The 22,559-nt window shown below is 37.0% G+C and overlaps 1 protein-coding gene across 1 annotated transcript in view; it reads left to right on the top strand.

Annotated features, from left to right (window-relative positions):
* Window positions 1-16,064, top strand: part of LOC308699320 (uncharacterized protein) — a 134,590-nt gene extending 118,526 nt beyond the window's left edge. Inside the window, exon 5 of the mRNA XM_081380044.1 lies at window positions 14,965-16,064. Coding sequence (XP_081236170.1) covers window positions 14,965-15,100 — 136 coding nt within the window. The 3' untranslated portion in view covers window positions 15,101-16,064. The remainder of the gene's footprint in view (window positions 1-14,964) is intronic.
* The last annotated feature ends 6,495 nt before the right edge of the window (window positions 16,065-22,559 follow it).

The raw sequence follows: 22,559 nt of genomic DNA, 5'->3' as shown, positions 1-22,559 counted from the left end.
TTTTAATATAAGTAATTGGAAAAATGCTCCGGGTGCTTCAAGTCATTAGTAAATGAGCAGTCTGCTTTTATTAGCATCCGACTTGTAAATAATGCATTAAACTCCTGAAATAAACATGATCAGCTCTGCTCTGTATCCATAATGAAAAAAAAAAAAAGTACATTGCTTGACTTCCACAATTGATATGTACATTTATGATATTTGTGAAAACAGTGATACAAATTCACAGTGGGTGCCTTTTCAGAATGAGGGAAATTAAATTGTGTGATATGTGCAATAATTGTTTCAATACACCCACCCCCAACCCCCCCCCCCCCCTTAATTTCTTTGTTTGAGAAAAAAAATTGGGGCTGTTAGTAATCAAGGAAATAGGGCTCATAGGTTTTCTTATTAAACACTTTTTCAGCTAGGAATGTGCCTTGTGAACTGGTAATTAATATTGTGGCTGGGCTGGTAATTTGCTCTCACGCCATTATACTGTTGTTCCAGCCGTTATCCACACTAGTAATGAGCTGTAATTTTACAACGGGAAATTGGTTTATGTTTAAACAACACATTAAATTGTTAGAGAGAAGCATCAGGCTAAAGTACTGCATTGCTTTACATATCTCGCCTTATATTTTGGGCCAGAAAAAAAGGCTTTTTTAAGTATAATACAATGTTGTTTTAAGCCCAGGTTTACCATGAAGGATTTTATTGGCCTTTCTATTAAGAGCAAGGCCAATAAAAACATTTGCACACATTACTGCTAATCTACAACCTGTTCTGTCAAATACTCCATTTGCATGATTTTAAAGTGCCTATATATACTATTTCCCATGTTAGATGCATATAACTACTAGAAAAAGAAACCAGACACAACCACATGTACACCTGAGAGATGTAGAATGCCTTTCTCGAATCATCACACTGCCTGTAAATTACTGACAGCAAAATCAAACCCAGAGAACAAAATATGTAGAATTAAAGAGCAGAAGGAGCTGTGGATAGTATAATGGCTCTGTGAAAGTATCCAATCAGATGGCTTGGATTCTTTTTAGATTTATAGTTTTATTGGTCCACTGCTCATCTCATCCTGGTGATAAACCTGTGATTAAGAACAATACACTGTTTCTAACAGTTATAGCATACACTACCATTCAGGTGTTTGGGATCTGCAAAATTTTTATTCAGTAAGGTTCCATTAAATTGATCAAAAGTTATAGTAAAGACATTTCAAAAGATTTATTTTTCCACATTAATGCTGTTGTTTTGAAATTTGTTAATCAAAGAATCCTTAAAAAATGCACACAGTTTCCACAAATATATGAACTGTTTTCAACACTGATAAAGATAAGAAATGCCACTTGAGCACCAAAAAGCTTACTAGAATGATTTCTGAAGGATCATGTGATACTAAGATTAATTACATTTTAAAATGTATTGAAATAGAAAACAGTTTTTTTAATAATTGTAATAATATTATATTTTAATATTTCACAATATTACAGTTTTACTGTATTTTTCCTCAAACAAATGCAGCCTTGGTGAGACTTCTTTCCGAAACGTAAAAAAAAAAATGAATCGACAAAATGAATGTCATTATGTCAAACTTTTGTAACATTATTTTTTATTTATTTGTTTATTTCAAACAGTGAAAAAATGTTACCTGCTCACGAACATTCATCTCTTTATTCATTTTTTTAAATATCTTTTTTTAGGAGAGGTAATTTTTGATGTCATCAGTGCCTTTTGCTGTAATAAAATGATTATAACAGTAGACTGGTATACACCTCAAACCAGCATATTAAAGGGTTAGTTCACCCAAAAATGAAAATTCTGTCAGTAATTACTCACCCTCTTATTGTTCCAACCCCGTAAGACCTTCGTTCATCTTCGGAACACAAATTAAGATATTTTTGATGAAATCTGAGCCATATCTGAATCCTCCATAGGCTGCTATGTGACCGAAACTTGCTGGCCCAGAAAAGTTATTAAAGAGATCGTTAATATAGTCCAAGTGACTCCAGTGGCTCAATCTTAAGTATATCAAGCGATGAGAATACTTTTTGTGCGCAAAAACAAACAAAAATAACGACTTTATTCCACTATTCATTTCCTTCTCTCTGGACCTCTAGTTGGTTCGCGTAGTGTTTTTGCGCAGCGCGTCCGTGTTACACGTCACCACGTAGGCTCACTATTGGCCGACGCCGGTCATGTGGGTGATGCGTGATGACGTACAACACAGACGCGCAGCGCAAAAACACTACGAGGCCCAGAAAGAAGGAAATGAAAAGTGGAATAAAGTCGTTATTTTTGTTTGTTTTTGCGCACAAAAAGTATTCTCGTCGCTTTATAAACTTAAGATTGAGCCACTGGAGTCACTTGGACTATATTAACGATCTCTTTAATAACTTTTCTGGGCCAGCAAGTTTCGGTCACATAGCAGCCTATGGAGGATTCAGACATGGCTCAGATTTCATCAAAAATATCTTAATTTGTGTTCCGAAGATGAACGAAGGTCTTACGCGGTTGGAACAATATGAGGGTGAGTAATTACTGACAGAATTTTCATTTTTGGGTGAACTAACCCTTTAATTCAACTCGCGTCACTCAACGTGCTGTCCTAACCCTAACTCCTAGTGGCCATTTTTTTCATACAGCACCTTTAAACATTTATTGTTATGTTTTTATTATTTCCTCTCAATGATAATTTCTTTTTATAAAATGCTTTGGTAACATTTTATTTTGATGGTCCCCTTTTGACATTCTACTAACTAGCCTATAAGTAACATTGCAACTGCATGTGAACTAACTCTCATTAGAGTATTAGTAGATTGTCTGCTTAGTATCTGCTTACACTTTATTTTGATGCTCCCCAACACACATTCACCTATAAGTAACTTTGCAATTACATGTGAACGTATTCTACTAACCCGAACACCTGAATTAACAGTCTAATACTCTAACAAGAGTTAGTTGACTTGAAGTTGCAAAGGTACTTATAGTTAGTAGAATGTCAGTGAAACACTGAAATAAAGTGTAACCAATGCTTTTCCTCAGCTTCCTGTTATATCAGCTTTGACAATTTTTTTCTGTGTAAAACACAACATGTGTAAGTGTAAAAGGTTTGTCTTACAATCATATTTATATGTGTGGGCACCAATCTGCATGTGCATATGTATGTGATTACCAGCAGGGCAGAGGGGGTGCCGTTTTGATGCATTGCACCCCAGGTGCAATCTATGCAAATGAGCAGACAATTGTAGAATGTTCGTATAACGAATTCCACCTCTTGATAATTGCATGGGAGTTATTTATTACCAAAAAGCTATCTGACATCTTGTGTAAGATCAGCCTTGTGTAACAAGTTGACATTCCATCTCATTAAGTGTAGCTTGCATAAAGGATGTTGTGTGGAACAAGATTCCCTATTTTGGGAACTTGAAATGTCCACAGATGCATGCAATGTCCTCTGGATACATATTATTCTCTCGCTTACTGTTGTTAGCGCTCAAGTAAAGTGGAACTAGCCCAACACCAAAGAAAAATGTAACCCGTATTTAAAGGGCACCTATTATGACTCTTCACAAGATGTAAAATAAGTCTCTAATGTCCCCAGAGTATGTATGTGAAGTTTTAGCTCAAAATACCCAACAGATCATTTTTTACAGCATGTTTAAATTGTATTTTTTTGGGGGGCTCAGAAAAATGCGCTGTTTTATTGTGTGCCCTTTAAATGCAAATTAACTGCTGCTGTACGGCACAGGGGGCGGAGCCTCACGAGCTCGCGCTTCAGTCAGGACAATCTCATCTGATAATATCAGAACAGAAACTCTCAGTTGCGGTGTTCATTTCGACTCTGAGTCGGACAATAATGCCCACAGAGCCAGAGAATATATGCTGTATGGACATAGAACAGGTATAGTTTAGTTTAATTATGGTTATAACTTATTTGTCATCTGCTTTAATCCACTAATACAAGCCTGCTGTAGCAAAACCCTTCCGAATGATGACCAAAATATACTGACGAGTTCAGTGAAGTTTATTGTACATCACACAAAAGATGAGAAACATTATTGTCTACAGCTGCTCAAGCGTCGAACAATGGCGGACTCTGTGTACAGCTCACTCAGGGCGGGTCTATGCTCAAACTGAAGTGTCACTCAACAGTCGTGGGAGGGGCCTGCTCAATTCTACGTCACATTGCGCCGAATCTGAGAACAGCTCATTCTGAGACAGTGCTTATGATTTATTGAGATTGTAAAAAAAACACTGGGTGGATTTTTATCATTCTAGGGTGGTTTTGCTCACACACTGCCAACACACATTTATGTTCAAACACCATGTAAAAGTGAATTTTGCATAATAGGTGCCCTTTAATGTAATTTGGGTCGTACAGTATTTTTTGTTACCTTGAATAGTTTTGTTCATGGTTTTTAGAGTGAGGGGGTCTCAAGCAACCTGTGCATGTTGGCATATTGTCATGCTGTATGAGAGTGTCTATAAGAAAGAAAAGGAAACATCTCTTAAAGTATAGTTTTAAAAAGTGTCAAATTCTTAGTCATGTGCTCTGTGTATCCATGTTGGTTTCATATGTATTTGAACAACTTTTCTACCATGGTCAAATCTTAATCTTTTTTATTTTGATTTTATTTTTTTACTCAAGGTAAAAAGTCATTTTAAGTACTTATGATATCATTGTGAATGAATAATTTATCAATATTAAAATTTTGGGGGAGTCACAGCACATGATATTTAATAGTCAAATTATCATGTTGATTAGACCGTGTGACTTTTCTGTGGAGAAAACCCTTTCAAATAAATATAAACTGCAATGCACTTTTGTTCTAATAAATAATAATAAAAAAATATATGCCAAAATAATAATTACAGCTTTATTATTTTCAAGTGTCTTATTCTTTTAATGAGGCTTTTTTTCATCATTATAATATCAGGACAGTTATATAACCTTGACAGATGTATAACAAGTAGAAGAGGTGTATTCACAGAGGTGTATTCACAGAGTAAAGTCACAGCCTTCAATGTTAACAACAACAGATACTGGAAGCATTTTCTCATTGTTTTTTTGTTTTTTCATGCTGTCCTGCGACTCATTTTTGGATTACAACCCACTGCTCTAGTGTAGTTCCACTTATAAGAAACTCCAGCGTGACTTTTTTTGCTCCTTTTAAAAAAAACGACAATTGTGGTATGCAAATGAAAATCCAGTCAGCTAATCCATCATCAAACAATACAGTAGAATTAGACATCAGAATGGGCACTGGAATAGGAAGAGACTGGAACAGGACTCATAATGTTCCCGATGGCTGTGTAATGGCACTCTTTTATTGGGTTATGATGCACTGCCACAATCTGTTTCTCTCCTTAACTTTCACTCATTGGCACTCTTCCCGTCTCGGTCATTTCCGATCTTTATGCCATTTCACTACAATTATCCTCTCATTTCTGGTCTTTGTTTTTTTCCCTACACTGTCTACGGTTGGGAGGTGTGTGCATGTGTGTGTGCATGAGGCACAGAGAAGGGGATTTGCCCCATGGTGCCCATGCTGCCCGTGGTGTGCCAGTGTCCTGCTGCCTACTGTCAGGGTGCGTCTCAGTCAGCGAGGACCCTTGGGGGACTGTAGGCCCCCGCTTAGGGACCAGCCCCTCCTACCTACCCTCAGCGTCTCATCTGAGCTTCTGTCATCTTAACCTTTGGAAAAGCGCTCGGAGACAACCGTTTAGGAAAACAAAAGAAAAAAACACCCTCTTCTCTGCATGTCTCCTGACCTTTCCCGGTTATGTTCATCTCATTTTAGGAAACTACTTATTTATTTATCACAATAGCTTATTAATGTAGGGTTGCTGTCGTGGTAATATGCACATTTTGTCCTAAGGCAGAATAAAATTGCAGTGACATTAAAGGCATCTGGAAATTGAGGGCATTTTTGGAAACATTATGTGGGGATGTGACAGTCAGGATTGTTTGACCCTCACACTTTTCTGTTCAGGTTCTTGAAGATACTGAATTATCTACTGTAGTCTCTTGTCTAGGATCAACGGTGACGTGGTGTTTCTGAATAACAAAGGTTGTTTGATGCTTTTGTCCGAACTGATACAGATTCACCCCAGGGTCGAGGCCACTCCATTTGTTTGATCTTCAAATCTACCCACAAGTCATAAAGCCCGTATGTATAACAGACGAAAGTGCTGTGTGATCTGGATGATTAAATTCCACCTCATAAAACTGAACAAACACAGACTGCATTGCACTGTATCTACATGTTGTTTGAGTAGGGCATGTAATTGTAATGCATTTGCTGATGGTCTGTTAGGTTCAGGGAGCACTCAGTGATAAACAATAGGGTTCTTGTGAGTCCCCAGGCTGTGAACAAGTAGAGTCAGATCTTTATCACAACCAATTACTCAGGGTTATGGTCAGGGTCCGGTTGAAGGGGCTAGGCCTTTTCCGAACCTCTCTTCATTCTCTGAACCTCCATCCGTCTTCAAGAAAAAGAAAATGCTAGCAAAAATCAATTACTGTCCAAAAATAATTTGTTAACTTTGCAAATTAATACCTTAGTGTGAAATTTTTGCTGTTGTGACTTAACACAACTTACTTGACTGTTTTTAATTAGGTTTCCCTAATCACTCCTTCAGCCATTTGTTGAAAATTTGGGACAAAGCCTAGTTTTCTATTGGTTGATGTCACAGTCATGTTCAGTTTGTTTCAGTTTTCTTGGACTTTCTGTTTGTTTCCATTCATCACGTGTTCCTTTGTTCTAGTTTCCCGCCATTCATCAGTCACTATGGACCCTAACACTAATCATCACAGCTGTTTGTCTTTTAGTTAATCATCACTGTGTATTTAAGTTCCGGCCTGTGTTCTGTTCAGTGTCCACTATTGTTCGTGTTCGTGTTTATGTTTACACGCTGTCTCACATGTTGGCTGTCTATTTGGATTTTTCTATTAAACCTTGTGTTATACTATCTTCATATTCGCCTTCGGATCAAAGCGTTACACTACTTTATTTTCAAAGTGACGTCACTCCAGATCTGTTTCGAATGCATTTGTACAGGATGTTTGTTGACAGCATGTATGGGTGTGTTTTTGACATCTGTCAGTCCTCCACAGTGAAAAATATAGATAATTCAGCACAAACTGTTTAGATGAGCTCAAGTACTATTACACCAAAACAGTAATGATGATATTTGAGATGTGATGATGCAGGTTTTACTTCACATGAGGCCTCTGTGTCAGCCATGATGAGTGAGGACAGGGTTCTGCCACAGGTTTCTCATCTTGCACAGACAGCAAGTCTGATGACACTAGCCTTGAGCTCTGCTCATGTGCCCCCCTTTCAGTCCCACCGTCTCACTGTCAAGCAAGAAAACTCCCCCGACCGCTCCAACCCGGCGCTGCACATTTTCATACTCGGAGCCCGGAGGTTAAAATCGCTCATTACGCCGCCTGAGATTTATTAAAATAGATTACAGAAATGTTAATTAAGTCATTAATTACATTATTTAATCAGCATTGACAGATAATGCGGTGAGCATTTGTGGTTCGAAGGGGGGGGGGGGGAGGCCTGACTAACTTGGGGGAGGGTTGGTGTCGGATGTGTGTGCACGAATGTGTGCTATACTCTTAAGGTATTCAATTTGACATGATGGTTTCTGATATACAGAATATCCAGGTCTACCACCATGGATCATACAAACCATGCGGACAGCAATAAGCTTAGTTTATTTCTGTCATCCATACATCATGTAAACATATGCACCTTTTATGGAATCATAGGTGGAAATATGATAATAATGGTAGTAAAAGTTAGACTTTCAAGTCAAGTAATGCAGCTTTACTGAAAAAAAAATGATGGTATTGTTTATAATATCTTAATATCTTCATGCCTTATAGTCACATTTAGCAGATTGGAGCTGGGTAATAATATAGTTTACATTTTGTGATGATATAATAATGCAGCTAAGATTTGCTTTATTAGTAGCCTACATATTGCATTATACGAATGTGCTTTATGTATGTGGATAAAAGTGGGAGGTTATATAAATTCAACTTTATATAGAGAGCTGTGCGATAAAGTTTACACTTTGTGACGATATAAACCACCATGCAGTTGAGATTTGCTATAGTATAAATCGCTTTACGTGAGTATACTATATTTTGCAGATCAAGTTGGGTGTATGATATATCCAACCTTATATAATATTGTTTAAATTTTGCAGTGATAAAAACAATTACACCGCCGAGATGTGCAATAAGTATTACGTGACTACACTGTATGCAGGGCTTGACATTGACTTTTTTGCTCACCAGCCACTGTGGCTAGTGGTTTTCCAAAGTTACTAGCCACTCAGCATTTTTACTGGCCACAATTTTGACATTGATACCATGGGAAAAAACTGCCATATACATATTTGTTATATTAACTCATAATTTGGCAGCAGGTACTGTATATTAGGCCGCTGTCACTTTAAGACCTGACGCGCGGATCCATTATATAATGTTGCACATACATTTTCTTTCTCAACTGTTTACATTCACTTAAAACATAACTGACAATGTTTACGTGAATTCTCGCCAAGACCGGCATTTTGACATTATTTTGTGTATTTGACTGTTTAAGTGCAATAAGCTGCGAAAATGAACTAAAATTGTGTACAATATGTGCAATCCCTTACCAAAAATTCAAGTCCTGTAACAACTATATTAATCCAGAGCAAATGAAACGAGTGAGTGAGGGGAGGCAGGTTTGTGTGTCAACTCGCTGTCAACTAACTCTCATTAGAGTATTAGCAGATTGTCTGCTTAATATCTGTTAACACTTTATTGTGGTGGTCCCCCAACAGACATTTTGCTTACTATAAGTAACCTTGCAAGTACATGTCAACTTATTCAACTAGTCCTAACCCCTTATTCTACTAACCCTAACCCTACTACAGTCTACTAATACTTATAGTCAACAGAATGTCTAGTGGACCATCAAAATAAAGCGTAACTGAGATTTGCTATATGGGAGCAAATTTACTATACACACTAGTTAAAGGATTAGTTCACTTTAAAATGAAAATGACCCCATAATTTACTCACCCTCAAGCCACCCTAGATGTATATGACTTTCTTCTTTCAAATGAATACAATCAGAGTTATATTAATAAATGTCCTGTCTCTTCAAAGCCTGATGATGGCAGTGGATTGCAACCAACAGATTGAAGCTCAAAAAAGTGCATTCATCCACCATAAACAAACTCCAAATGGCTCCGAGGGGTTAATAAAGGCCTTCTGAAGCAAAACTATGAGTTTGTGTAAGAAAAATATTCATATTTAAAACTTTATAAAATAACTAGCTTCCAGCCAAACAAACATACGGATCTGACTTAAATGAAAAGCACAACTGATGCGAGTAATACGACGTACTGCTGATATTTACGCTACACCATGACGCACTACGCTACTTCCGACATCATAAGTTGCGTATGGCCGTTTGGCCGGAAGCTAGAATATTACTTTGTAACGAGTTAAATATGAATATTTTTCTTACACAAAGTCATCGTTTTGCTTCAGAAGGCCTTTATTGACCCACTGGAGGCGTTTGGAGTTCAATCTGTTGGTTACAATCCACTGCCATTATCAAGCTTGGAAGAGCCAGGACATTTTTTAATGTAACTTTGATTGTATTCGTCTGAAAGAAGAATGTCATATACACCTATAGGATGGCTTGAGGGTGAGTAGATCATGGGGTCGTTTTCATTTTAAAGTGATCCACTCCTTTAAAACAAGTTCATATTACTTAACTGTTTCTGTTCTGTTGACATTACTCATTTTGACTGAGTTTTTATTACTTTTCTTCGTATTCTGTTACTCAAATCATTGCAACTAAGTTCACTGAACTCAGTTATTTTTGTTCAGCGAAAAAGGTAGAAAATGTGGTTCATTTGCACATACGCAGTAGAAGATAGCAGGCAGGCACATGCAGAGAGCACGAGCACCCACTTGTGCCACCGCGGACAGTTTCAACTGACTTTTGCGTTCTTGTTTTGTGTTGTTAAATGGAGGTAAGTACTTTGACAGTCTATTGGATAAAAGTGACAACATGGGCATAGAGGCCATTAGCATATAGTAACACTGTGTTCATTTGCTCCTTCTGTGTGCTCCAGTTTTTATTCCACAATTTTAAATATTTCATTCTGGGAACATTTGGAGGAAGCATTTGGAGTGACATTTGGCAAAGGCCTCAAACCATATTTCCAAGCTGTTTAGAAAGAAAATACAAGGGGAGCGATCACGAGATGGATTACCAGGGAGGCGATACTGTGAACTTCCTTATCTGTTGACAGCTTAGTTACCGTTAAGAACAAGAAATGTGTTTTTCAATTCAGCCAGAATGGAGCTCTCCTTTGTCCCCATAGACCTGCATTACGGGATTGTGCGATCGGACCTGATAACTCTCAAATAACTGGCCTTGAAAATGAGTTTGGAAGAACGCTTGATTTGGTCTGCGATTCGGATTATTTATTGGCTACAAAGTTTGCCGAGTACTTTTCAACAGAAATGTGCAAAACAATTAAAGTTCCGTTCCTGAGCTTCAATGTCACCTTTTAAAGGACAAATATCCACATACACAGATGGACGTTCAAATGCGTCAACATATTGCTTCAGGATTTTTTTTTTAGCTCATTTGGCCAGGGTGAATTAATGTGTGTTAATTATGATGTGACATCTGCAGATTCTATTCAAATGTGGTTAGCCATTTGTGAATCTCCATGTGAATTTCATCACTCGGGGCTGGGTTCGGAAAAAGAGACATTTTTAATGCAGTGAGGTTTTTCAGGGTCAAGAGTGATCGAATAACAAATTGACACTCCGTTAATTACTATTTCAGATGAAGTAAACACTTTATCAAAGCTTTTGAAGTGCACTGTAACCTGGGAATGATGGTGTCTAAATGACTCTTCTCGGTTGTGACAACTTCTTTGAGGTTGCCTGGCAACTTGTGAGTGGCCCAACTCTTCAGATGGAGAGGCTCTTGATTGTTGAGCTGAGTGACTGTTGAAATGAATCTCAGAATGCTTCTCTGAATGTTTTTAGTTGTCACCACCCTTGAAGTCTCAGAGACTACTTGTTTCAAGATAATTTGTGACATGGCGAGTCACTAACTTTAAGTTCTTCTTTTAACCAATGCAATTGCATTGTCATCAGCTAAATATATAAAAATATATATATAAAAAATATGAGAGGTACAATGTGAAAGAAACAGCCTCGCACATACCATTTACTTTTTACACTTTCAAATGTTTGAGTTTGCAGGGTAAATGAAGTCATCCAAGCACTGTAGTAATTGGCACTTTGATATCACCTCATAAATGAAGGTGTTCTGAGCAGATTCTTTCAGATTTGCCTTATCTCTCTTCATTACTTTCTAAACTGTGTCTGTAATTAAACAGCTACATAAACGTGGCAGAGTGACAGTTTGGGTGATGTTTCACTTAGAGGTCCACAATATGTCTTTCGAAGATGATTGCTTGTCTAAATCCAATATGCTACGATCTGCCTGGAGTAAGGAAGCAGTGAATAAATTGTTGTAGAAAGGCATATCTGGTCATTTATGGATCTCAAGAGGATTTTTCAGGGGCTCCCACGGGACCTGTAAGAGAGAGGGAAGGCAAATTGGATAATAATGAGATTAAGGTTGCTTAAACATGCAAGAGCACTTACGGTATGTATGAATATAGAACCATTTTGAATTACTACTAGTTTTAAGTTCATATCATCAGTAACATTCATCTCTACATCTCCTCACATCTCAGTATCCACCCAACAGCAGTAGTTAACTCTGTTGTTGAGTTATAAAGGCCCTAGTCTGGTGGAGTCAGACATTTAACTAAGCGGACCAAGTTCTATTCCACATTACAGCTTATTCTGACCTACAGTAGAACTTGCTTAGACAGGAAATGACCATCGCACCAACATGTAAAGGAACCAACAGTTTTTGTTTTACATGCCATTTTGAAGTGCATTTTTCTGTAAAAATGTTATGGCACTATAATAATAATAATAGAAGACTAGAATAGAATGAGGCATTTATATAGCGCTTTCATATGTACTACTGTACACCCAAAGCGCTTTACAATCATATCAAGGGATCTCTCCTCAACCACCACCAGTGTGCAGCATCCACTTGGATGATGCGACGGCAGCCACAGTACAACAGCGCCAGTGCGCTCACCACACACCAGCTATAATATATAATATAATAATAAACTTTATTTTATAAAGCGCCTTTAAAAGCAACTTCTCAAAGCGCTGTACACAAATTAAGCAATACAAAGCTCAAGCAATAAAAGTAACATCAACAATCAAATGCTAATTTAAAAAAATAAGTCTTAAGTCTACCTTTAAAAATGTCGTAGCTCTGGGCTTCCCTAAGATCAAGAGGCAGAGAATTCCAAAGGACAGGAGCATATGAAGAAAAGGCCCTGTCACCCATAGATCGTAAGCATGTATGAGGAACAACCAACAAGTTGGATTGTGAAGAACGCAGTCTCCGAGTTGGGGTATAGGAAGTTAACAATTCTGATAAATAATAAGGAGCCAAGCCATGCAGTGCTTTATATGTCAGCATCATCATTTTAAAATCTACTCTGAATCGGACTGGGAGCCAGTGTAAGGACTCCAAAACTGGAGTGATGCGATTGCATACCCTGGACCCAGTCAATAGGAGGATCTTTGTTGACATCTTTGTACGCATGCGCGAGTGGTTGTGTGGCAACAAATCAAACAGTATTGCGGGCTGTAAAGACGCGACGAGCACTTTCAAGAGAGTTAGCGGGCAAAATCCACAATATATAAGCACTTTAACATCTGAAGACCGGAGGAGGTTTGGAGAGAAGCTCAAAATTTGTATTGGTGACAAAATCGAAGTTATTCAAAGCCCATATGAGATCTCCGCTGACTGTGCGTGCAACTCCCCAATAAGACGAGGCATTTATACTTGACGCAACTGTTTTGTTTTAGACTGAACACCAGACCATACAACTGATTTAGACGCGCAAACTGGGTGATGATGAGATGTACTAATATCCGTCTGCTCGGGCAGATTCGGCTCAAAGTCGTGCATCTGCGGATGCGGAGGCGCGCGCGCTGTAAAGCCGAATCTGCCCGAGCAGGCGGATATTACTAGTTTTTTTATTACCTTCGCGCTCATGCGGACGCGTCGAGTATAAACAAGGTTTTACAGCTCAGCCACTTGTTTTTTCATATTTTTTTGCAAGTGGAAGATCTTGGTTTACATTTGGACTTGGATGTGATCTTATAGGCTTGAAAAGGTTGGTGACCACTGCATAACGCAAACCCAGTCAAACGTTTGACAGCAGTATCTTCTATTCTATGCGCCTTATAATCCGGTGCGCCCTATATATGAAAACAGTTATAAAAATGGCCATTCATTGAAGGTGCGCCTCTGCTTATAGTGCGGAAAATACGGTAGTCTGGGTGCTGTGGATCGCGGTTTGGGACACCTGAATCAGAACGCGAAAACATATGACTCGGTTGATTTGACTCAGTTTTATTATTTTTTATTTTATTCAATCTTCTATAAATACATAGTCACTAAGACTTAGGCCTACCATGAATAAAATGAGCCTCACAAACTCGATCAGTAACGTTAGTAATCCAGGCTTCGGAGCGTCCAGGTTCAATCGCCTAATTGCACACAACCATTTCTTTCGTTTTTCACGATCCTTTTCGGAGGGAATTCGAAAAACTTTTTATCAGGCCCCCAACGAGCCGTACAATCGACCACACAGCAAGAGTGAACCATCCTCTTCTTTAAATCCTCCTCCAAACGTGCAAAACAATCAATTTACATGTATCTAGCGGTGTTTTCTGCCACACGATTCCCATGATGCAACGCGGCAAACATAAACAATGACGCCACAAAAGATCCGCCTATATCCTGGCGGCCGAGTTTTGTACATATTGTAGTTTGTTGAGTGTGGATTTAGAGACTCCGGCTAGAAGGGCGTTACAGTAATCTATCCTAGAGATGACAAAGGAATTCATCAGCTTTTCAGCTACTGAGAAATTTAGCATAGGACGTAATCTTGCTATATTTCTGAGGTGAAAAAAGGATGATTTAACTGTACTCTGAACAAAAGAATCAAAATAACTTCAGTTTTACCACTATTCAGACACAAAAAATTGCTTCAGGATAATATTATAATAATAATAAAAAGATATATACTAATTTTAAAACTATAATAGTGCAGAAGTCTACACACACACAAAAATAGAAAACACTGAAAAATAGCATAATAAACTATTTTACAGATGCACTACTGTTCAGAAGTTCAGTAAAATTTTCCTTTATTCATTAAGGACACATTAAATTGATCAAAAGTGACGGTAAAGTCATTTATAATGGTAAAAAATATTTATATTTAAAATAAATGCTTTTAAACTTTTTATTCATCAAAGAATCCTGAAGAAAAATGCATTATGGTATCCACAAAAATATTAAGCATCACAACTGTTTTCAGCATTGATAATAATAAGAAATGTTTCTTTAGCACCAAATCAGCATATAATGATTTCTGAAGGATCATGTGATACTCAAGACTGAGTAATGGCTGCTGAAAGTTCAGATTTGCCATCACAGGAAGAAGTTAAATTTTAAAATATATGAATCAAGAATATGTTAAACTTTTTTTTTTTTTTTTTTTTAAGATTTAATAATTTTTTACAATATTACTGTTTAACTGTTTTATTGATCAAATGTAGCTTTGGTGAGCATAAGGGACTTCTTTCAAAAAATCCTACCAACCCTTTGAATGTTAGTGTATAACTCAGAATACTAAGCAGAAATCTAATGTTTGACTTGTGGACATCTATTTAACCTGTTACTAAGTGCCACCCTACAATCTTCTACTTGCTGACATTCTTGTTCCTCTTTTTATTTTCCAAAGGTGCATGTGCAGTTACTTCAGCCACCGACTCCAGCGAGCAGCGCAAAGCTCCTTTAGCCTCCAGCCTCGCAGATCTGAAGAGCACGAAGTCCATACCAATCTGAGGCAGTGTGACACGGCAGGGGTCAAAGGTTAGGACTCACCGGCAGTGGCGGGAGAGAGGAGACACTTGGTTATAAGCTCTGAGAGGAGAGGATCAGGGCTGCCACTGATAAATATGACCAGAGGGAATAAGACCTGTGGAGCAGGAAGCAAAAAAAAAAGTGACTTATATAAATGTCTGGAGAGGCCCTGCTGCCGACACTAGCAGAGTTTCAGAAGACGAAACCCAGCGTAAGCAAAAGAAAAACGGAAATGGATGATGCCACTCTGTTTTCCTGGGTTGAGAATGGATGGATGTTTTTTTTTTGTGTGTGTGTGTGTGTTTTTTTTTTTTTGGGGGGGGGGGGGATGGTATAATCAAAACAGTGTTTAATTAGTACAGTTGAGTTGGTACAAAGCTTTATCAATTTACTTTAGCAATATCCCAAAGCACTTTTGCCATATAATAGATTTATATAATTCATTGCACATGTCACTTTTTGATGGCTGACTTTTTCAAGGGATTTTCAGAAGTTCTGAAGCTTTCAGAAACTGTGTGATATAATCCAAATATATAAAGTATATTTAACTAACACATTGCTTGCTTTCTATTTGAATTTCTTTATTTCCACCGTTTATAGGTGTAAAAATATATTTGACAAACTCATAATCAAAACAATTGCCAATGCAAGTAGTGGTTGTCCTCATAGGAAATATTATTATCTATATCATGTTAAAGAAATTCATAAAGATGTATGAAGAATTTTCTTTCCTCTCTCTTGCCTGTTCTTCATCTTTGCACTGAGATCAAGTGTAACATTCTCAACCCTTGCAGCGCTGAATAATGTAGCAATATTATAATGACATGAGTAATGAGGATTGAGACCATGGTAACAGGTGTTGAGCTTGTTAATAAAAGGAAAGGTGAAGTGCTGTACTTTAGTTACTGTACTCCCACATGTTAATAAAAGTGCCGAGAGCTGAGTGCGAGCTCTTAGTGATCGCTTATCTTTTTCTGTAGAGTGTGTACAATTATTGCGTGTGTAACCTAAATGGATACTTTATTTGATATGTTTCAGTACTTCCCTTCACACAGGGCTTCTTCCTGTGCATTGCTCCCAAAGACCACTGCAATTTGACTCACGGAAGTTCCAGTGTGTGTTTTTGTACTCAGTTTCACTCGATTTTAAAGTGTTTTAAGATTCAAAAAAGTTTGGGGTCGGCAAGAATTTTTTAAATATTTAAGTCTCTTATGTTCACTAAGGCTGCATGTATTTGATCAAATATTAGAAATATTATTACAATTTATAATACCTGTTTTCTAGTTTAATATATTTAAAAAATGTAGGCTACTGTAATTTATTCCTGTGATGGTAAAGCTGAATTTTCAGCTGTCATTACTCCAGCCTTCAGTGTCACACAATCCTTCGGAAACCATTCTGATTATTGAAGAAAGATCTTATTGTCAATGTTAAAAACAATTATGCTTCTCGATATTTTTGTGGAAACCATGGTGCATTTTTTAGGATTCTTTGATGAATAGTAAAAGAAATGTAAAAGTCTTTACTGTCACTCTTGATCAATTTAATGCATCCTTGCTGAATACATTTATTTCTTTTAAGTAATTAATTTAGTTTTTAGTATTTAGTATTTTCTTAAAAAAATAAAAAAAACAGGTTACTGACCCCAAACTTTTGAACTATAGTGTACACAGAAATGCCAAAGCACCTACAGTATACACACAACAAAAGCAGTGATTAAATAATATTAATATTAATAATAATAATATGCCAGAAAATAAAATAGATTTTAAAAAAAATTATTTACACTCAAACATATACTGTACGAATAGCAATAACAAAGAACATGGTTACAGTTATACACAGAAAACCCTTGAATATGGTTATCTATATTAAAGGGGTCATGAACTGGATTGTTTTATTATTTTATAATGTTGCCTGGGGTGCCCTTATAATGTTAGTATGATTTTTACATCAAAAATTGTCATAATTTATAAATAAAAGCCATTTTTCCAAGCCTGATTTCTGCCTCAGATTTGAACGCTCCGTTTTAAGGGGCGTGTCTGCTGTGAGACTGCAGTGCAATCGCCCACTGCTGTGATTGGCTGACATGCTTGCATATGAAATAGCTAGTATTACATGAACTCTCTCGAAAACTTTTACTTCGTTTTTACTATTACAGCTATCGAGATAACAAATCGTGAAAAGTATCGTTTAAAGCATTATATTTAAATCTATTCCATCACATGAAAGGTTGCAGCATGATGAGCACTGAGCAGATGACAGACAGTCTGTTGATCGCGTGAATAAAGATCTTATCATTGCAACGCAATTTTTGCACTCTCACAAATGCTTACACCAAATCACAATGCAAACACGATGTGAATACACAGTAAGAGCTTCGTTGTGTAGTGTAACAGTGTCATTATTTCATCACGAGTTTGGTAAGTGTCCAGATAAGCTCTCGCGGCTCGCGCTGTGCTGTTTGATTGACAGCTTGGGCGAATGGAAAGGGATCGTTCTTTGATCGCTTTCTGTACGTTAATTTAATAACAGTTTAAAAAAGATTATTTTCATAATACTACGAGAAATTATGTGAAGTTGATCGTTTAGTCACTGATGCATAAACAGTATTGAACGATTTTAAGAGAAAGATATCTGAACTTGAATAATTACACATCAGAAATCACTGATCGCAGATCAGGCATTAGAGTACACATGGTTACTTACATGTTGCTGGCAGATCCGTGTCGGGAAATTGTGATCGACTCACTGATTTAATAAAGTTTAACCATGCTGGAATCCTAAGGAAGCTTAATGCAGACTGTCTTCTTCCACAAACAGGCACGCACAATATTTTGTAAACCGCATGTTTATTGCTTGGAAGTAGCTCGATCCGGTTTAGCAATCATCATGTCGTCCTATGTTATTTAGCATGTTTGGGCGAATCGGTGGGCGGGGCTAAACAGGCCGTGTTGAAGTAGGCGTTGATCTTCTTTTGTGGAGGCGGTGTTTTATCCTCTTTGACGTCATAGATCCCCACTTTGAAAAATGAGTCGTTTGCTGAGCCTGATGTCTATAAAAGCTTTTATTGGACTAACAAGGTAGTTTTCAGTTCTGAAACTTACAGGATATTATTATAGTATGATGATCTCTTATATGTCAAAAGCTCAAGGAAAATTTGATTTCTCAGTTCATCACCCCTTTAATAGTTCTTCTGACACACTTGTTTTCTCCACATACTGTATGCTTTACAAGACCACAAGTATTTTGACAGTCCCTCCTAATTAACAGGTTTGACTAGACCCCTTAATTCCAGTAAAGAGAAACTTTAATGCTACTGTATGTAGTGACGTTCTATAGAGAATTTTGTGCTTTTAACTTTGTGGCAACATTTTGTGCTCCAGCATGACCCCTCTGGTGTGGGACTTCATCTGCTGTAAATAAAACCCAGACCTAAACACCCATGGGATGAATTGGAATGCCGAGTGCGAGCCAGACCCCATCGCACTGACCTCACTGATACTCATGTGTAAATGGAAGCATATCTCCACATCCATGTTCTAACATCTATTGTAAAGCCTTCCCGTGGAGTCTGTTAGGGAGGTGTCTACATACTATTGGCCATGTACAGTCTTGTTGCATATGTGAGTTTATGTTGTTGTGTGCTGTATGTAGAAATCAGAAAGTCATTTTACATCTTACAGAGGTCAGTAAATGCCACTGCATCCCCACTAACATCATCGTGGTCTCCAGTCTGCCCATGCCTTGCGTGTGTACTCCCAGAGCTTAGTGTGCACGTACAGGGCCAGATGGGCACTTTCATGAGTGTGTGAGTGTGGATTACTCTGCCTGCTACATCTGGGTCTCCACATGGCACAGCAGACTACGGCAGGAGAAAGAGGCGGGCGGGCGGGCGCTGCCGCCCCCTCTTCAAGGATGCCTATATGACAGCCGTGTTCTCCAGCAGGGCACTGGCACAAATGCCAAATGAAAAGGTCACATGTCCCCGCTACAGCCACAGGACCATTGCAAAGCACTCTGCCATTTATATAGAGTTAACCTAACTGTTTTTGAGTAAAACAACCAGGCCATCGACCTCCTGGATGTTCTCAGATATAGGAAAAATATTTTCATGATTCTGTGAAGTGATGTGTTAACTTTTGAGATTACGGACCTGTTTCTTTATTTAGTCCTAATCAAATATGTGTACCCCAGGTGATATGTGGAAAGACTGATTGTTTTGTCAAACGTATGAAACAGAAATAAGCTTAAAAAATAAATTAAAAAAAGCCAAAATACTTTATATCATTATAGGTAACTTATATTTATTAAATATTAAATTAACATTATTGAATTAAAACTGTATACATCTGGCATGTGTTGTATAAATTCTCTCTCTCTCTCTCTCTCTCTCTCTCTCTATATATATATATATATATATATATATATATATATTATTTTATATATTATTTAATAGATTATTAAAATAATTTATATATAAAAGTATAAATTATACTTTTATATATAGGCCTACTTAGACTGCCAGACAATGTTTCTTCAATACTAATGTTAAATGTAATGATATTTATGATAATGCTGATATCCAGAGCAATGAAAAAAAATGAACATTTATCATTTGGTGCCTTACTGAAAATAAGACTGTGGGGAGTCCATTAGATAAGAACTTTTAAGATCACTAAAGTTCTAAAATGATTACAAAACTTACAATGTGGCTTCTAAAACAATACATTCACTTTAATACACTGTATAGTAAAAAAAAAGAAAAGAAAAATGCAATCAACTTAATAAGTCAAAACTGCCTCTGGTGAAGTGTGTACAACAGATTATGTGATTTGTAGGAATCATAATTAAATAGAATGTGCACTATACAGCTTGTTTGTGTCCAGGATGGAGCATGCTTGATATGTATTGTCTCTTGGCCAATTCTGCGGGATGACCTGCATTGTCATTCCCCGCCATTACTGGTGAGATAAACTGGTCATGTGGCTCAAGTGCTTTTCAATTTCCATGGAGTGCAGACTCTCCTCTTGGAAATGTAACAAAAATGCTCTCACCATTAAACTGCAGGTCAAAAATGTAATCAGCTTGGGTCTTGGATGGGCTCAGACATCATAACTAGCTGTTAACCCACAGATGGCAATCTCTTGCACGACAAGCAGAGAACCTCTTGTTTTTCCTTCTCTCTTCCTCACTTTATTTTCTTATCTATCTCGTCTCCCCAACTCAAATTAAGAGCTTAAAATGCCCTGATTATAGAGGAAATGATTTAGTCCCCCACATTTTATCTCAAACATTAATGGCATTCTTTCGTAAAAACCCAAAAGAAGAATTAACAAACAAACAAAACAACATATCGGTCACTGTTTTTCGTGCAATTACAAATGGGGCTGGATCTTTCAAGTTATTTCATGGAACAATTACACTGCATTAATAACAGAGAAACAATCTCTGTGAGAAAAACTGTGTGTGTGTTCCACATATGTCAACTTAAAGTTCAGTTGCTGCCTTAATTTTTTAAGTATAATCATCTTGATTGTACATGTCATTTAAACTTAAATTATATTAAACGGACTTACAAAATCGTTAAAAGTTAAAGTAATGTAAAAAATGGCTGGATATTTAACATGTTAATTTGATATTACAGTATATTTACATCAAGCTCACCAAGGCTGCATTTACGTATATAATCAGACATACAATAAAAATAATAATATTGTGAAACATTATTACAATGTAAAATTACTGTTCTGTATATCTATATACATTGCAAAACAATATGATTAGTAAGTCATGGAAACATAAGTTAACATGTTAAATATCCAGCCATTTTTACTCTTCAATCAATCCTACCCTACATTTGTTTCACCATATTTCATACTGACTATGTAAAATAGGTTGTGATTACAATTTTACGCTGACTTTAAGGATTCAAACAAGTTATTTATGATGTTATCTTTTTAATGTGTGCTAATGGATCACTGCAATCAGATATGCATCATAAAACATAATAATCAACAATAACTTAAAGGAAGTTCGCTAAAAAAATGAAAACTCTGTCATCATTTACTCACCCTCAAGTTGTTTCAAACCTCTATAACTTTCTTTCTTCTGCTGAACACAAAAGAAGATATTTTGAAGAATGCCAGTAACCAAACAGTTGATCATTCCATTTACTTCTATAGTATTTTTTTTTTCTACTATGGAAGTCAATGGGATACATCAACTGTTTGGTTACCGACATTCTTCAAAATATTCCTTTTAAGCCATATTTGTTATTTTAAAATGATATGGAAAAAGCTCAAAAATTCAAACTTAGCTCTTATCAGTGGGAAAACTAGTCTTTTAAGACTAATTAGGTAGGTTTATCACTGATAAACAGATAGGGCAACCTCAGCACAGCCTGTGAGGTCCAGGTGGACGAACACAGTGTGTTTAAGCCACAGGTGACATAGCAGGTTGCTTTGAAGCTCGAGTGCAGATTTGGCAGAGGGGTCCTCAGTGGCAAATGTCCAGGGCAGTGGGGGATTTTTGATCTGCACTGTGCTCGGCTACCTGATGAGGTGGATTAAACAAAAGCCAGATAGCATTTGCATTTGATGTGTAAAACCCTGTGGCTATCTCAGTCAGATGACCTGCCGCTTGGCTTGACAGCAAAAACCTCCTCACAGCACTAAAATAAAGTGAGTGATTTTCTAAAGAGCATCCCATCATTCTGTTTGACATGTTTGAAGATCCTCTCAGACAAGCTCCCCAGATCCCCGAGAAAAAAAAAAAAAAAAAAAAAAAGTAAAGATCTGCTAAGGTATCCATAAAACCCACACAATGGTTTATAGTTAAATATAGAAAGCCTGTTTATGCTCTCTGTTTACAATGTCATTTCACAGAATTTTTTTTTGGATAATTGGGTTCCACAGGATGGTGGATGAAAGGGTCTTTTGACACATGAAAAATGAACACATGATTTGAATGCAATCTTTATAGGGAAGAATCGGGGCTAGTTGTCATACTTTTAATCAGGGTAGCTTTATTTATGAGAGTCAATTTCTGAAAAATGTTGTCTAAATTATATAAATTTTTACTTTTATAGGCCAGGATTTATTTATTTATTTATTTTTACCAACTGACCTTTTGTTAAAGTGTGTCATATTGTCACATTATATGGGGTACATTGTCACAAGGTGCATGTTGGTAAATAGCTTATTATTTTCAGCTAAGATTAAACAGTAAAAGAAGTATGAAACTTAAGAACATGAAAAAGTTAAATATATATGTATAACAAACCTTTTATTTTGACCAACAAAACTGTAATTCATGAATATACTCTCACCTAAAGGATTATTAGGAACACCATACTAATACTGTGTTTGACCCCCTTTCGCCTTCAGAACTGCCTTAATTCTACGTGGCATTGATTCAACAAGGTGCTGAAAGCATTCTTTAGAAATGTTGGCCCATATTGATTGGACAGCA

Source organism: Scardinius erythrophthalmus (assembly GCF_964197995.2).
Source record: "Scardinius erythrophthalmus genome assembly, chromosome: 12".
NCBI classification, from domain to species: domain Eukaryota; kingdom Metazoa; phylum Chordata; class Actinopteri; order Cypriniformes; family Leuciscidae; genus Scardinius; species Scardinius erythrophthalmus.
The sequence above is the reverse complement of the archived record's forward strand: the minus strand, read 5'-3'. Positions and strand labels throughout refer to the sequence as shown.